Source organism: Aquarana catesbeiana, linkage group LG01, assembly GCF_042186555.1.
Source record: "Aquarana catesbeiana isolate 2022-GZ linkage group LG01, ASM4218655v1, whole genome shotgun sequence".
NCBI lineage: Eukaryota > Metazoa > Chordata > Amphibia > Anura > Ranidae > Aquarana > Aquarana catesbeiana.
Window position 1 is genome coordinate 554,415,654 of NC_133324.1, and position 18,642 is coordinate 554,434,295.

General features: G+C 41.1%; 1 protein-coding gene across 2 annotated transcripts in view; it reads right to left on the bottom strand.

Moving 5' to 3' along the window:
* Window positions 1-829: 829 nt before the first annotated feature.
* The window catches only part of FKBP8 (FKBP prolyl isomerase 8), a 237,154-nt gene continuing 219,341 nt past the window's right edge, over window positions 830-18,642 (bottom strand). The window contains exons 8-9 of one of the 2 annotated variants that reach the window (XM_073595969.1): window positions 14,079-14,210; window positions 830-2,554 (exon numbers count right to left, since the gene is read on the bottom strand). In XM_073595969.1, the coding sequence (XP_073452070.1) occupies window positions 2,468-2,554; window positions 14,079-14,210 (219 nt within the window). In that variant the 3' untranslated portion in view covers window positions 830-2,467. The remainder of the gene's footprint in view (window positions 2,555-14,078; window positions 14,211-18,642) is intronic. The other variant, XM_073595977.1, reaches the window with a different exon arrangement.

The following is an 18,642-nucleotide window of genomic DNA, read 5'->3' on the forward strand; positions in this document are numbered from 1 at the left end:
GTAGTTTAGAAAGGATGACATTGGGTTTACATCCACTTTAAATGATTTTTTTGTGCCTGGGATGTGTCTCAGATCCAAGGCCTGGGTTGTATACAGAACATAGACATTTAAGTCAAGAACCAGCTCTATTCTCCTGTGTCACAAAGCCAGCCCCTTATGCTAGCCTGACAAATGCCAGCGTCTTTGTGATTAGTGGAGGCTCTAATGGTAGTCGCTAAAGGCGATTGGAACTAGTAGGGCCAGCATAAAGAGTATATCCAGCAAAAACATTTTAACTTAATATATTCTGGATATGGTGGTGAAGGATTAGACACTTGTCATATTCTTACTGCTATTTGGTGCTCTATTAGATAAATTTCCCCTCACTGTCACATTGACAATGGTATAACCAGACAGAAAACAGAGGAAAAACCTGTAAGGGGAACATAGACAATAAAACTTGGATGGGAGTTCTAGCCTATTATTATAAGACAGTAGGTGGGGGAAATCTAACAAAGCTCTGATTATATGTAACAATTGAACAGGGGTCATTTCTCTACCCACCACTAATAAAAAATAGTTGGTTGGACACACACTTTAATCTTAACTTAGAGAAAACTTTAGGGCTCAAGCAGGAATTAATGTGAAGTCAGAAACTTGCAGGCAGTACAATCTAGAGTTTAACTTTCTCATTAGTGTCAACACTTTAGGAGACATGACAGGTCCACAACATAATTACACTTTACCAAGCACTGCGTATAATAAAAACAGGTGTGTAGATCAGAAGGATATTCAGCTGTCCAAGTTATTTCTACACAAGTAAAGGCAAGACAAAAAAAATGAAAATGAGTAAACAATGTAATCATCTTTATTCACCAGTAAAATTAAAACAATATATTTTCTTTAGATCGACATATGTTTTAAAAGCTCTAAAAGGGTCATTAGTACATTTGCCAATAATCACCAGCTCCAGTGACTAAGTGCTCTTAAACAGACCATGTTGTTGGAACATATGTGGAAGTGCTTTTCATCAAAACCTGGCCAACACTCCATGCATGACAAAGCATTGCTTATTTCCCTACTTGCCACTCTTCTACTCATTTATTTCACATTTTCTTATATCTGCTACACAACCTTGCTACTTTGGATGCTGTGTCGTTGCACAGTAAGGGGCTGCAAAACCCCATTATATTGACACTAATGATCCAAATACAAGATGATCTCTAGTTAAATACCTCTAGTAATTTTTATAATATAAACAGACATCTTCTGGTACAAGGTCCTTGATTTAACAAAAATAAATGGCTTTAGCCTGAAAAGCCTAATGAATAGAAACAATATTTTTGTTTTTCAAATTGCCTCACACATGGCAATGCCTCTGTATCTGCCAGAGAATTAAACGTAGTAGAAATAACATCACAACATTTTAAAATGGACACAAACTGAAAATCATTTTCTCCAATTAGAGAAGACGAGTACAATGGTGGTCCTGAAGAGACTGCCAGAGTTTATGAATGGTCCCCACTGTAGCATATATAACGAAAGCTGTTGTGATTTATTCTAAAAGAGATCATTTTATAAGTTGGAGGAAGAATGTTTAAAACACAATGGTAGCCTCTGTGGTCCACTAAATGTGCTTCTAGTCCTCATGTTGCAAAGCTTCCAATGTAATAAGTACATTACATGGAAGAAAAGGTTCTTCACATAAAATACTGTGACATGCTTGGACATTAATCTACAGTACATGCAGAACACGTCACTCAGGATACCTGCACATCCTCAAAACCTGACTCCTATATTTATTTAACTTGTGCTGTATTTTCTACTAACCGGTTAACATTTACCCAAATTTAGACAACAAACTGGTTTTACAGCATTAGCAAGTATTGACATCCGTTAACAAAAAATGCCCACATTTGTTTAATGTTCCATAATGTGGTCAAAGAAGTCAACAGGTTCAACATATAAGCTGCAGGTCATTTAGAAGTGATGTATGACAAAAATTAGCTCATTAACAATGCTTGCTGAGCATTGTAGATAATAGGAGAACAATGGTCTATGCAGTGTTTAACTGAAGACATATGTGAAAACATTTTTGGAAAATGCATTTGAAAAAAAAAAGGGGTTTACATAAATACAATTTAAGGTTTCGGATACCTGTCTGAAGATAGTCTCTGTCCACTGTAGTATTATAGTGTACATAACAGAATCCATAATAAAGTTTAAACAGGAGCCAATTTTACGTGCAATCTTATCGCTTTTATCCTACTCCATAAACTCCATAAAACAGTGCTCCTTTTCACAGTAATTGAAGAGAAAATGTGTATCCATTTGTTAAGAAAATATATATATGGATATTACATACAATATATTTCGGATTGTACACTGCACCTTGGAAAGAAATTCTCTGGATAGAGTGAGAATTGTTGATGCCTTTATATCTTCTCTCACAAAATGGCTTCCATCCTCATGAGCAAATTATGGTTACTTAATTGCGGGCCGCTATTACAACTGAAAGGGCTACACCCCCTATTGCTATGGCTGTTGCCCCAAAAAGCCACTTCCAAGAGATAGACTGTGGGAAAAAAAAAACAAGAATATGTTAATTGTACAGGTTACATATGGAGCTTATAACTGCATTCCTTCAACATCCCATTTATAAAACAGCTCCCACTGTTTATTTTTTTAATAAAATCACAGTCAGTTTTTTCTTGTGCCAGAGACTTAACAAGTGACAATAAATCTCTACAAATTGAGGGAAGACTAATCTCTGACTGCAGTCACTGGAACACAGGTCCCCTATTAGGAAATTTCCCATCACTTACTACTTAGTTGAGAACACATTTTGAATCTATCTCCCTTTCTGTCCCTGTGAGAAATGTAACTGGAACAGCAACTGAGACTGAATCCTTGGAACAAGAGAACAGATGACAAAAACCTGAAAAAACTGAAAGATTTTAATCTTTCACCAGAAACAGGAAAAATTATGAAGCACAATATCTATCTACAAGCAAAATGTATGGTAAATAAAATTAAAATAGTAGGCATCGATCTAGTGACATGTTTGGAGCTCATGGGTCGAGACTGAAAGAAGGCCTCCAGTAACAGTGCTTAGATAAATAGATGTTTCATTCTGCCCCTAAGTTACTAATAAAATTCTGTAGCAATAAGACGAAAATAAGCGCTGGACAGCCGCACTCGTAGATTTGTCTCGTTTATTCAAAAAATATACATCAAAAACAAAAGAGCAGCAGACAGGAGAAAAGCTGACGTTTCGCACTAGCGTTAGTGCTTACTCATATGAGTAATTACATGATAGAATTCTGACAACGGCCATAAAAATAAAAAGCGATTTATATATTCCTCAAGCAAAGCAAAAAAAGTGACCATAAAAAAGTGACAAGTTTGGGACTCAGACTATTGAAATGTCAGTTTCTAAACTTAATATGCCTTTTTGTATTTGTGTTTCTATCCATAATATATTTTTCTTATCAAACTGACTAATTTCAATTACCACATTTTCATGGTAACAAGTGAAAAGACTTGTCAAATTTTGTAGGAAAAGAAAATAATTTTATGCAGAATATTTTTAGATTGTAAAATATACCTTTAGGGACACAAACTCTAAGGTGGAGAGCATTAGAACTGCTGATGTTTTATATTTCTAGTATACAAATATAGCCTGATTCTCATTAGCATAAAAGGATGGCTTTAAGCTCTTTACAACTGCATAACAAAGTACATGAGGCATCAAAGAAGTGGGCATTCTTCCTGGGCACCACATATACTGTATGTGCTTCCTTGTGATTGACAGCAGAAAGAAGTGGGTGGATTACATAGCCACTGAACACCCAAGCTAATGGCTATGGAATATACCCACTGCTTTTCTGTCAATCAAGGCAGGCAGACTTGATGAGGAACTAGTCTCTCAGAGTTCACCATTAGGTTTGCCTTCCTTGGGATTCATAGAAAAGCAGTGGGTGAATTCTATAAGCTAATATTGGGCTGTTTAACAGCTATTGAATCTACCCACTGCTCTCAATCACTAGGGAGAAAGACCTGATGGGGAATTAGTCTCTCAGAGTTCTCCATCAGACTCCATTTACCAAACAAAAAAACGTCCTAGGCCCATGCAACCACCTGTAACAGGTGCACTGGACATCCAAGAAGTTTAGTAATGTGGAGCCCCCAGTCTGGTCACCTCCTGCGATAAATTCATGTACCTGTTCCCAACAGGTACATAAATCTGTTGCAGGCATCAACAAAGTGAAATTTTAAGGGAGGTGGTTTGTGTTTTAGATAAGTGGAAATTCCATTTTTTTCCCCTATCTTAAAACTCATTATTGGGAGTACACAGGACTTTTAAACATAAAGTGGCTTATATGCAGCCTACCTTCAGGTGACTGACTGCCCCTGGTGCACACTCTTAATACCCCACCCACTCCGTGAGACTCCAGTTTTTATCAATCAATAAGGAGCGATTAAGACACAGAGGGGAGGGGCCAGTGTCATGTACCCCAAGGTAAGCATTTCACAGGTAAGTCAAAATTACTATCTTAATCATACAGTATAGAACTTGAATTCATAGACCATGGGACATTCCAAAGCAATAAAAACTGAGGAAAGGGCAACATAGCAAAACAGAACTGCCAATAGGCCCACGAAAAACCCAAGTCTGAACATCCACTTAGTATAATTTGAAAAATGTGTAAACCGAGGACCAGGTGACGGCATGCAAATCTAGGATACAGATGTTTGGTACTGAAAAGCACAGGAGACATCAACAGTTCTGGTGGAATAAACTCTGAAGAAGAATGGAGAAACCCTTTCCTTAAAAGGTCAGTGTTCCTCTGCGACTCAGTGCGGTGCGATTTTCAGCCTATTCATTTCAATATAGACTGAAATGGCCAAGAAAGTAGTGCATGCGCTACTTTTCAAAAACGCACCGCACTGGATTTGAAATCTGCATTTTTGGTGTTGGGAGAATATATTGACACTCAAAGGTGATCGCACACTCAGTGCATTTTGAACGTGGTTCGGGAAACACCCACAAAAAGCAGGTTTCCCTAACCGCGTACTGTTCCTTATTGAGGTAGAAAGGAAAGACTACCAACTCAGAAATAGGCCTAACAGACATCATGGCAATTCTTCATGTGAGGTCATCCAAAGGAGTGCCTCTAATTGTTTCAAAGGGGCTATCTAAAGGAGAGGGAGAGCTCATAAGTAAGATGGGTTGAACTGGGGCTGGGGGATGCGCAAACCCCTGAAGAAATGCACTGATAAGGGATTGCGAGTCAAGAGGCTACCAGAAGAGAGTTTATAAAGCAGAATCCAGTGTCTTGAGGGTACTTCGGGACAGATGCTAATCAAAATGAGACTAAAGAAAAAACAAAATACAAGTGAATATTCCGGGGGTTCAGTTTTCTTAGCATCATGCAAAGTCTTCCATAATGCGGTGAGTGTTATTACCACGTAACTCAGAGCAAGAAAATCCAAGTTAGAAATATCCCTATTTTTTAGGACTTCAGTTTCAAGAGCCATGGTGTTAAAGCAAGTGACTGAGAAGCGGGATGGAAAAGGGAGCCTTAAGTCTGGTCTGTTTTGAAGAGGCAAAGGCTCATCTGCCAGATGCCCAAGTCAGTCTGTGCAACACGTTCTTCTGAGCCAATTTGGTGTGATAAGAATCACCAGGACCCTTTCCTCCTCTATCCTGCTCAGCAGTCGCAGAAGAATCTTTGTTGGGAAGGTGTAAACCAGTTTCCATGGAGTCCAACAAAACATCTGCCATTAAGGCTATAAGATACCTGGTCTTGACTACAAATTTGTTCAGCTTGTTGTTGAACAGTAAGACCCTAGGAGTGGGGTTCCCCTTTTTTGTGAGGAGGGCATCTAGGTAGGCTTGGTTCAGGGTTTGTAGCAAAAGAAATGTTAAGCCTTCGTTTTGAGGTTGATGCATAGGGAGAGCAAAAATATCCCTTTTGCTGAGCAGTAGTAGCTGTAGGAGACTTAGATTTTTCTTGTGGGGTAAGAAGGGATATGTTTCCCCCAGTGACCTCCTTGAAGAATTTATCAAGGGATTCCTCAAATGTGCATTCATCATCAAAAGACATGCATAGAAAACACTTCTTAAAAGCAGGTTCAGCAGTCTAATCTTCTATCCATTAAATCCTGTGCATATGCACAGAAATAAAGCAAGGAATAGAGACATGGCTAATTACATTCTAGAGTGTCGACACAAACCAGTAAGGCTTAGGGTATCAGTTGCAATTGTTCTAGGAGAGCAGGGTCAAAGATAGGTTTTCTTTGTTCATTTGTCTTGTCCAGTTAACAATGGTTTGGTAAATAGACTTGGCAGCAACTGCTGGCTGCAGGGCTGGAGCAGCAAGAACAAATATGGCTTCAAAACACCAATCAACAGAATCTGTATCAAAGAATCCGAGGGAACCCGAGGGAGCATTCTCAATAGAAACTGTAAGGCTTCTGTAAACTGTAAGAAATTAAATGGCAGGATCCATTACCAGAATAGCCCATTTCTTCCTGAAATCCTTATCCATAGGATAAATCGTAGGGACAAAAAAAAAAAAAAAACTTCGGGGGAGTAAATACCCTCTCAAAATTGAACCAGTCCTCAAAACTACACACTCAAAATGTACATGTATGGGAAATGTCTTTTTTTGACTTGGCCAGCCTCTTAGTGTCCATGAGAGCTTGTTTTGGCTGTGGAGAGTTCGATTGGGTTAGGTGAAGACTAGCTCACACCACGTCAATTAATGTGTTCACAGTGAAAAGCATTCCTTGCAAAGCCGTAGCTTGTACTTCATAAAATGCAGGAGAAGAATAATCTTCTGCTGACTCCACTACGACATCAAGGTGCTCATTAAATGACTCCATAATATCCTCAAGTAAAAGAGGTTCTACCTCTGGTTCTTGAGCAGTAAGGGGAAACTGATGACATGTAGAGTTTCTGGTCTCTAGAAATTGAAGGTCCTAAAAGCGTCAAAAGTTTTCCAAAGAATTCAAAGTGGCAGAGAAATCTGCTTTTGTCAGACAGTTCGCATGGTGCATGCCAGAGAGGGAGTTAGAGTCAGAAGAGGGGACCAGTGTCATAATAAGACATTACTTTTGGACAAGGAAACAGCTATCTCCCTGAACAGCGTTTTCTAGCTCCCTGTAGGCCATATGCAGAATGCATGTTATTCAGTTCTTTTGTCCGAGCTCCCTTGTGCCTGAGAGCTGTCATATCCCCCAATGAGGTGCTCCTCAGTAGGGTAAGAGGAGCTATCCAACAGAAAAAAAAACAGATGCCATCAGCCAGGTAAACCTTTATGAGGAAACTGGTTTCAGCTTGTCTCCTCCCATGCCATGCCCCTGTTTCGTCCTCCAACAAGGTTAAAGTGGTTCTAAAGCCTCAAAGTTTATGAAGCTTCCCCCCCCCCAGATACTTGCCTGAGCCCCACCTCGATCCAGCGTTGTGCATGAAAGTGGTGGCTCTCCCGGGTCTCTGTCTCCTTATAGGTTTAGAAACAGCAGGTGGAACCATTGGCTCCTGCTGCTGTCAATAACAGCCAATGAGCCAGTAAGGAGAGAGCGGGGGGTGGGGATCAAGCCCACATGAGTGCCCCCATAGCGGCTTGCTATGGGGGCACTGGGAAGGAGGGGGGGGTGAGCATGAGCGGAGAACTCAAGAGGAGGAGGATTGGGGCTGCTCTGTGCAAAACCATTACACTGAGCAGGCAAGGTAACATGTTAGTTGTGTTTAAAAAAGAAAAAAAATCCTTTACAACCACTTTAATTATAGGAGGTAGGTGACCTCTACGATTAGGATTGTCGGAGGGTGAAATGGCACCCTGAGATAGCTTTGGAGTCACCAGGCGATATTTACACAGCTGCCTCATGCTCTTGCCAAGTTTAAACTACTTGAGATGAGAAAAGTTTGAGACAAATATAATAGGGGCACCACATTAAAGTGAATAACTCCCCATTCCTATAAAACTGCATACTGTGTCTTAAATTGTTAACCACTTAACAACCCTCAAGCAATTTTTTCATTTTTAGCACACACGTAAAAATCTGCATTTGTGGTCATATTTTTTTAAAACCCCCAAAACATTACATTATTTATGAAAGTAGAAGCCTTGAAGAATAAAAAGATAATAATTGTAATTTTTTTTATGTTGCACAACATTTGTACTGTTCAAACGCATATTTTCAGGAAAAAAATATAACAAAATATTATAGTATTTTAGTGCACACAAACAATACATTATGCCTTTTTTTGGTAACATGTAAAGATAGGGGCTGTGTTGAGTAAACAAATGCCAAACATGGCCATTCTTAAAACTCCATGTGCCCGTGATGCAAAAAACAAATGGCACCCAAAAATCTCCATAGGAAATGGTTTATGAGTACTTACAGTGCATCAGTTTATAGTTAACAGTGCGCTATGGCACTAGAATTATTGCACGCACTCCTACATTAGTTGCGATACCTCACATGGGTGGTGCAACTGCAGTTTACATACACGTATGCACCCTGGGCATGCGTTTTCATGTGTGTGTGTGTGCAGGGCAATGGGGGTTATATTTAATATATATTTTTTTTTTTTAAATTAAAACAAACTTTAACATTTTTTTTTCTTAATTTTATTTTTATTTTTTTACCTTAATAAACCCCCATGTGATAGCACTGGGCAGGTGACTAGTACTTTTTTATGGAGGCATTGGTGGTCTGTTAGACTTCAAAACATGTAACCAAATACAGATGTGCGTGGTTAGATACCGCCACGGGAAGAGAGCTCTGAAACCAGAATTACTGAAATCATCTTCGCTGCTGGCTTCGTTCAGTGAAGGGGAGATCGAGGAACATCTTTAAAGGGAGGGGCACCTGATCACTCTACAGCCGGGAGTCGGCTGAGGAAAACGGGCACAAGCAGATGGCTTGTTTACATTCCCCAAGGTAAACACAGAGGGTTACCGATCCAGAAACTGCTAGACAGCCTAGGGCAATAACCCTTCATAACTTCAAATCCTGTGTCCCGTACAATTAAGATAAAGGTTTTATAGTGAAAAGGTCAGTGACATTTTAGTTTCAGACTATTTAGGAAGAATAAAAAAACAAAACAAAATACACAGTATTGTTTCTGGGCCCTACTATAGGTACAAACCGCAAATAATGCAGTGTGGTATGGCCCTGAACTTTAGGAGATTTTGTTTTGAGCTGTTCTTTGGTGGTGGGTCATGGTAATGGAAAGAAATATGCAGTTAAAGATTAAAAAATTATAATTTTTACTATCTTGGGCCAGGTTTCCTTTGACAATACAAAAAATCATGAGCTATCAATTAAGATTTACCACTGAATGAAGGTCCAATTTGTCATAAACAAAACAATTCACCTGCAAAAACTGAGCAGTTCCAAAAGAGACAGTTTTACTAACACATGCCTAAATTGCAAACTGGATTCAAACGTTAAGGTTTATTGTTACTTTTATCATTAGGAGGTTAAGAGTATAAACAGTGGATTTGTGTATATTTTATTTTTCTACTTTATTATGGACATTTTATAGAGATATTTTAATTTCTTGTAAGAAAATTTCAAATGGGATTCTGTAGTTCTCCTTCTAGCCAACAGATGGAGCTACCAGATTCCTTATTATGCTGTCACCTTTTTCCATTGTTTGCAAAGCTCAAGTGATAATTTACACACATGTATAAATGTGTCATAACAAGGACTCATCCCTTGTCTATCTGCAACAAAAATGCTGGCTAGTTGATAGCCTGTGTGTCACCATCCAACATTAACCAGTAGGTGCAAACATAATATTAACACTTAAGTACATGTGTGGGTATAGAAAAGAACCACCCCTTTTAAAATAATCACATTTTGTTGCTTTGCAGCCTGAAATGAAGACAGATGCAGTTTAGGTTTTATCCAGCTTTATTTACTCAGTGCAACTTGTAAACTAACACCAACATGTCAGAAAAAAAATTAAACAATCAAAAACAGAATCACCGAGTTGGAAAAAAGGATCACCCCTTGTTTAATCTGTTGGGATATGTCTCTACTAACTTTGCACATCTAGACTTTGCAATATTTGCCCACTCTTCACTGCAGAACTGCTCAAGTTCAGTTAAATTTGATGGTGACCGTTAGTGGACTGGAGCCCTCAAGCCATTCCATAGATTTTTAATGAAGTTTAAGTCTGGGTTCTGATTAAGCCATGCAAGGACATTCACATTTTTCTCCTTCAACCACTGTGTGGTCATTTTTGCTGTGTGCTTTGGGCCGTTGTCATGTTGGAAGGTAAACTACCTCTCCCATTGACGACCTTCGGGCAGAGGGCAGTAGATTTTGCTCAACAACTGCTCCAGTCCCTTCTGCAGAGAAACGCCCCCATAACAGAATATTACCACCTCCATGCTTTACTGTAGGAATGGTGAGCTGTATTGGATTTCCACCAGACATATCTTTGGTGTTGAGGCCAAATATAGTCTCATCTGACCATAACACCTTATTCCATGTGGCCTCAGAATCTTCAAGGTGCATTTTGGCAAAGCTCAGTCCTGACTGCATGGGGCCTTTCCTGAGGAGTGGCGTTTTTTCTTGCAACCCTCCCATACAGGCCACATTTGTGGAGGAGAATTTCTCATGTTGTCAAATGCATACAATGATTACTGTCATAAATTCCTGCAACTGCTACAGGGTTGCTGTAGGCCTCTTGGTAGCCTCTCTGACCAGTTTCCTCCTGGCTTTTTCATCCAGTTTGGAGCGGTGTCCTGATCCAGGGAGGGTGTATTTTACAAAATACTTTTCACTTCTTAATAATAATAGACGTCTCTGTGCTTCGAGGCATTGATAAAGCCTTCAAATTTCTTTGTATTCATTTCTTGACTTGTGCCTGTCCACAACTTTATTCCAGAGATCTTTTAACAGTCCCTTGCCACCCATAGTTTATGGTTTGCTTCAGCTGCACTACCAGGGACAGAAAATGGTCCAGGAAAGCTCTCATGCTTAGATAATCAAAATAACCACATCTGTTAACAGCTGAAAGTTAAATGGCTTTGTGTGCCATTGAGAAGGTGATTAGCTACACCTGATTGAAGTCAGCAATTCTTTTTCCAACTCAATGATTCTGTTCTTGATTTTTTATTTTTTTGACATGTTGGTGTTATATCTTTCACTTGGATGTTATAAGTTGCACTGAGTAAATACAGCTAGATAAAAAAAAAAAAAAAAATCTGTCTTCATTTCAGGCTGTAAAGCAACAACATATGTGATTATTTTAAAGGGGGTGATTATTTTCTATACACACTATGTAATTTCCTCAAAGATAACGCCATACAAGACATTAAAAAGAAGACAGCCAGTACAAACTGTTTTTCAAAGAAAAAGCATACATATGATTTACAGTATATTAAAAATACTGGTCAGGGAGGCCGCCAAGAGGCCTACAGCAACATTAAAGGAGCTGCAGTAATATCTGGCAAGTACTGGCTGTTTGGTACATGTGACAACAATCTCCCATATTCTTCATATGTCTGGGCTATGGGGTAGAGTGGCAAGACGGAAGCCTTTTTTTTTTTTTTTACGAAGAAAAACATCCATGCAAAAACACATCTCAAGTCTCTCAAAAGCATGTGGGAAAATGTGTTATGGTCTGATGAATCCAAGGTTGAACTTTTCAGCCATAATTCCAAAAGAGATGTTTGGCGCAAAAACACTGCACATAATCAAAAGAACACCATATCCACAGTGAAGCACGGTGGTGGCAGCATCATGCTTTGTTGCTGTTTTTCTTCAGCTGGAAAGGGGGCCTTAGTCAAGGTAGAGGGAATTATAAACAGTTCCAAATACCAGTCAATATTGGCACAAAACATTCAGGCTTCTGCTAGAAAGCTGAACATGGAGAGACTTTATCTTTCAGCAGGACAATGACCCAAAGCATACATCCAAATCAAGAAATGGCTTCACTAGAAGAAGATTAAAGTTTTGGAATGGCCCAACCAGAGCTCAGACCTAAATCCAATTGAAAATCTGTGGGGTGATCTGAAGAGGGCTGTGCAGAGGAGATGCCCTCGCAATCTGGAGTGTTTTTGCAAAAAAGAGAGGGCAGATATTGCCAAGTCAAGATGTGCCATGTTGATAGAATCCTACCCAAAAAGACTGAGCGCTGAAATAAAATCAAAAGGTGCTTCAACAAAGTATTAGTTTAAACACTTCAATACCGGGCACTTTCCCCCCTTCCTGCCCAGGACAATTTTCAGCATTGTCACACTTCGAATGACAATTGTGTGGTCAAGCAAAACTGTACCCAAACTAAATTTTTATCATTTTCTTCCCACAAATAGAGCTTTCTTTTGGTGGTATTTGATCACCACTAGGGTTTTTATTTTTTGCTAAACAAACTAAAACAGACCAAAATTTTTGAAAAAACAAAACTGATGGGCACTAATAGGTGACACTGGATAGCCAGCACTGATGGAGGAGCTACTGACAGGCATTACTGAGTGGCATCTGAAGGGCACTGACAGGCATTACTGATGGGGCACTGATTGGCATATTTATTGGCACTGATAAGCACTTTGATGGGTACTGACAGGTGTTCTTTATGGGGCACAGGCTGGCAGCTGATGGGTAGTGATTGGCAGCTGATGGGCACCTCTGATGGGGGCTGCACTGATAATCAATGTGCTGTTTATAAGCACAAACACCCCCCCTGCCAGGGAGGGCCGCCGATCCTCTCTCCGTCAGCGCAAACCGAGAAAAGCCATTTACTGGCACTTCCTGGTTCACGCGATGATCAGCTGTGATTAGTCACAGCTGATCGCGTAGTAAGAAGCCTCCGTCAGAGGCTCGATACCACGATCGGAGATGCCGCATGTCAGACTTAACCACTTAAGGACCAGCCTCGTTTTGGATTTTACATGTTCAAAACAGGTTTTTTTGCTAGAAAATTACTTAGAACCCCCAAACATTATATATGGTTTTTCTTCTAACACCCTAGAGAATAAAATGGCGGTCATTGCAATACTTTTTTTTGCACCGTATTTGCGCAGCGGTCTTAAAAGCGCACTTTTTTTGGAAAAAATTCACTTTTTTGAATAAAAAAATAAGACAACAGTAAAGTCAGCCCAATTTTTTTTTATAGTGTGAAAAATAATGTTACGCCAAGTAAATTGATACCCAACATGTCACGCTTGAAAATTGCGCCCGCTCGTGGAATGGCGTCAAACTTTTACCCTCAAAAATCTCCATAGGCGACGTTTAAAAAATTCTACAGGTTGCATATTTTGCGGTACAGAGGAGGTCTAGGGCTAGAATTATTGCTCTCGCTCTACCGGTCGCGGCGATACCTCACATGTGTGGTTTGACCACCGTTTTCATATGCGGGCGCTACTCGTGTATGCCAGTGTCATGGAGACGAGTGGGTGCCATCTTAGCCTCACTCGTCTCCAGACACAGGACTGAGACAAATGCGATCGCCTCCGCCGCTACCAACGGTTCTGGTAAGCGGCGGAGGGCACCGGATCGCGGCGGGAGGGGGGGCCCTCTCCCGCCACCGATAAAAGTGATCTCGCGGTGAATCCGCCACAGGGACCACTTTGATCTGAAAGCCGGCCGCCGCACGAAAACGGGGATACCGGGGTTATGGCAGCTTGCTGCTGCCATAACAACGATATCCCCGTTCAAAGTTTGGACGTACATCATCGTGCGGCGGTAGGTAAGTGGTTAAATCGCCACGCTGCGTGCCCCCGTCTTGTTATCCTGATCACGTCATATGACGTCCGGTCAAGATAACAGAACTACTTTGCCGACGTTATATTGCTATATGGCAGGCGGCAAGTGGTTAAGTGCACACTTATGCAATCATGTTATTTTTTTTTATTCTTACTTCCCTCCACCTAAAAGATTTCAGTTTGTTATTCAACTTGTACAGTTTATAGGTCACATTAAAAGGTGGAAAAAGTTCTGAAATTATTTTTGTCTCATTTTTTTACATCACAGAAACCTGATCTTTTAACAGGGGTGTGTAGACTTTTTATATCCACTGTACATAAGTAGCAATATTACAAATCTGAAGACAGAGTAGGGAAGCTAATTACCCAAGAAGTCTTGGAGGATGACTTGGTGGTGGTGCTGGCTACATTTCCCAGCATCTTCTTGTACATGGCAGTTTCTACAATCTTCTGGTCAGCATGCTTCTTGACAAGCTTGGAGAGCTCAGCATGGATTGTCTAAGAAAAAACATCAGCCTTAACTTAACTTCTTAATTCAGCTGAGAAGAGAAAAACAATCTTGTCCAGGTCAAATTATACATTCCAAGGATTTTAAGGAACTTAAAAACTTGGTTTTACTGCAGAATACTACCTGCTTCTAGCTTTGTGGATACTGAGACAGGCAATTTCCTAACTTCCTCAAACCGAATTAACATAGAACTACAGCCGCACTTTAAAAGAAAAAACATATGCTGCACCTAATTATATGTGCATTTGCAGTTTTTTCTTACTCCTTTTCCAAAACTCTTAAATATCTGATAAACCCGCCAATGAGGTTCACCTGATGCAGTTTCCTGTAATGGTGTGGCAACAATACTGCAATGCATCTGAATTCAGAGTTGCCACTCATGTAGGCTGTGGCTTCTTACACCACAATGAAGTAAAACATGATGCAGGGGGCATGGCTATCAGTACTGTAACTGCTGATTCACAAGCCTGTAGTTTGCCGATCAGCAATTGGCCATTCCATGCCCTGCCTACTATTTTCTAGAGTGACATCACTGCCCTCTGTTGCTGAAACCCTCCCACTGGGAGCTGCCGTTTCTGGGAGGGGACATTTGAGACACAAATGGAGAATTATGGCTCAGTCAGGGAAAGTAAAGGAAGTTTTTTTTTTGTTTACCTGGATTTGGTACTTGTTTACACAGTCATACAGGAGCCATTAATTGTACTTTAAGTGGTATTGCCAAGCTGGAAGGTTTGCATGATCAGTCCACGTAATGTAGGGAGAGAAAAATTGCTAAAATAGCATTGAGCAAGCCCCATATGGAGGTAATGCAACAGTTGAAAGTGTTTTGTACTCAGTGTATAGACCTTGAACACAAAGATTGTATAAAACATCTTCCAGTGTTGCCATGGTTGCAAAGGAATATTTTGGATCCTCTAGAAAAATCACAGCTGGCAGCAAATAGAAAAGCATAACTAATTAATAATTACATAAGAAATGTATTCTATTAAACCTCTTGTGTAGTAAATATGTTAGTTTTTGAATATTGTTGATCCCTTAAACATATTTGCACATTAGATCGTCTCTTAACCACTTAAGGACCGGAAGGATTTACCCCCTTAATGACCAGGCCATTTTTTTGCAATACGGCACTCTCGCCGCTTTAACTGACAATTACGTGGTCGTGCAATATTGTACCCACACATAAATGTATGTCCTTTTTTCCCCCACAAATAGAGCTTTCTTTTGGCAGTATTTGATCACCTCTGCGCTTTTTATTTTTTGCGCTATAAACAAAAGGAGCGACAATTTTGAAAAACTTACTTCTTGTTATGATAAATATCCCTCCCCCCCCAAAAAGAACAAACATTTCTACCTTAGTTTAGACCAATATGTATTCTACATATTTTTGGTAAAAAAAAAAAAAAAAAAAAAAAATCGAAGTTACTTACCGGTAACGTTTTTTCCAAGAGTCTTTCAGGACAGCTCACTTGAGAGACCTCGGCTCCTCCCCTCTTAGGAAACACCGCCTCCACCAGACTTTTAAGTCGCCCCTTCCCTTCAGCCCGTCAGTTTTTGCACGAGAACCTCCGGCCAGTCTAGGGAGACCTAAAAACACATCATAACAACTTTCATATTCCTGATGCTCTCAAGTCCTAGTGGCAAGACAATATTTGGGTGGGTACCGGTGCTGTCCTGAAAGACTCTTGGAAAAAACGTTACCGGTAAGTAACTTCGATTTTCCCTCTTTCGTCTTTCAGGACAGCACACTTGAGAGGATAAGCGAGCATTTACCCTAGGGTGGGAATACTTCCTGCAGAACTTTACGCCCAAAAAGCCTGGTCCTGGGCAGACAATAAGTCCAGTCTGTAGTGCTTAATGAAAGTCTTAAAACTTGACCACGCTGCTCTGCAGATCTGATCGGGTGTAGCACCAGCCCACTCTGCTTGTGACGTTGCCGTAGCCCTAGTGGAATGAGCCCTAATACCTTCCGGAACTTCCACCCCCTTTGCTATATAGGCCTGACTGATAGCCAATCTTAGCCATCTGGCTATAGTGTGTCTAGAGGCTTTGGAACCCATCCTTGCCCCTGAAAAAGAAACAAAAAAGGAGTCGGATTTCTTAAACTGTTCCGTGACCTCCAGGTACCTTAATGCACATCTTCTGACATCTAACTTGTGGAAGACCTGCTCCTGTTCCTTCACAGGATTTGAGCAAAAAGTGGGTAAACAAATTTCCTGGCTTCTATGAAATTCCGAAACCACCTTTGGAAAAAAGGCCGAATCGGTTTTAAAAATAATCCTATCCAGAAAAACTTGAAAGAAAGGTGCCCTCCTAGAGAGGGCTTGTAGCTCACTAACCCTCCTTGCAGTAGTGATGGCTACTAAGAAAACCGTCTTGAGGGTTAAAAACTTCACCGTACAAGACTCAATAGGTTCAAAAGGACCCTCTGTAAGCGCCTGGAGTACTAAGGATAGATCCCATACCGGAAAGGGGCGAGAGCTGACTGGTCTCTGCCTTCTTAAAGCTCTGAAAAACCTGGATATCCAGGGATTCACTGCTAGCTGTTGTTCAAGGAATACACTTACAGCCGACACCTGACTTTTAAGGGTACTAAGTGCCAACCCCTTATCTGCCCCACTCTGTAGGAACTCTAGCACTGCCACTGGACTGCGAACATTAAAGGAGCTCTCTGCGCACCAAGAATTGAATTTCTTCCAGACCTCCAAATAGATTTTGCGCGTCTCTTCTTTCCTAGAATTTAGAAGAGTTGTTACCAATCCTTCGGAAAACCCCTTACTTCTCAGCAAGTCCTCTTCAGTAGCCAGGCAGCCAGATTCCACCTCTCCATCTGAGGGCAGCAGACTGGGCCTTGATAGAGTAAATCTTCCCTGACCGGTAGTTATCCAGGGTGGTTACACCGCCAGTTTCTTTAGAACCGAGAACCATGGCCTACTGGGCCAGTGTGGCGCTATCAAAATCAGGGTCGTGTCCTCTAACTGGAATTTTCTCAAGACTGCAGGCAACAGAACCGGAGGGGGGAAGGCATAGCATTTGGAAAAATGCCAGCTCTGAGACAGAGCGTCCACCCCTATCGCCCCGTCCCAGCGGTTCAGGGAGAAAAAGAGGGGAGCCTTCGTGTTTTCCCCTGAAGCGAAAAGGTCCACACATGGGACCCCCCATTTCTCGATAATCATCTTGTAGATGACTTGACTGAGGACCCAATCACTTTCCCTCAACTTCCTCCGGATGAGGAAGTCTGCTCTCTGGTTTAATTCCCCCTTTAGGTGAACAGCTGATAGTGAGAGTACCGTGACCTGGGCCCAACTGAAAATTGTTTCTGTCAGACCCCAAAGGGAACCGCTTCTGGTGCCCCCCTGTCGGTTTACATAAGCAACTGCTGAGGAATTGTCTGAGCGGATCTGTACATGATGTCCCCGGAGCTCCTGCAGGAAAGCTCTGAGGGCCAGAAAAATGGCCCTCAGCTCTCTCCAGTTCAGGGACTGCACTGCGTCCTCGACTCCCCAGGAACCTTGCGCCAGACTCGCCCCCAGGTGTGCGCCCCAACCTGTGCCGCTTGCGTCTGTTGTCACAATTTTGGACACAGGCAGAACCCACTCTAGACCCTGCGATAGGTCTGCTACCTTTCTCCACCACCACAGGGACCTTTTCACCCAAACAGGAATGAAGACCGCTGAGTCCAAGGACTTCTGAGGGCGGTCCCAAACTTTCAGAATGAACCACTGTAAAGGGCGGAAGTGCAATCCTGCCCACCTTACTGCTGGGAGGGCAGCTGTCAGCAATCCCAAGGCTAAAAGAATAAAAATCATAAAGGATAAAAATCAATTGTTCCGCGCTTAGGAGGAGAAAAAGAACTGCAGCCCCCCCGACACAGAATATCACCTGAGTGAAATTCAGAACAAACAAAATTCTATAATGGGGGAATTGGCGCTGTTCAATCACATATGCAATGGATCATAAATATGAATGAAAAGTGATAAAAGCTATGTATAAGTGAAAATATCCCAAAACGGTACACAGTACAATAAAGTGCAAAAGTGCTAAACAATATGTAACCCAACATATATCAATAAATAATGATCAACAACCAGTCTTAGCAGTGATATAAAACAACATGTAGCAAAAAATCATCTAAAACCACTCTGAACCACTATTACAGAGTGTCCAACAGGGGTGTGCAAAGTGATGATGAAAAAAACACAGTGTCCTAAAAAACAAATATAGTCTGAAAAAACTGTGATGTATCAATCCAATGAAATAACAAGATTCTTGATGTGGCAAGTGCTCCCCGTCTTCCACTGCACCCCCACTCGTGCCCTCACTCACCAGAGAGCCTAACCCCTGCAGGGGTAACAGGCATGTAGGTTAGGATCCAGCAATGATGTTCCCAATCCCAAGGCTGACATGGCCCTTCTTATGGTG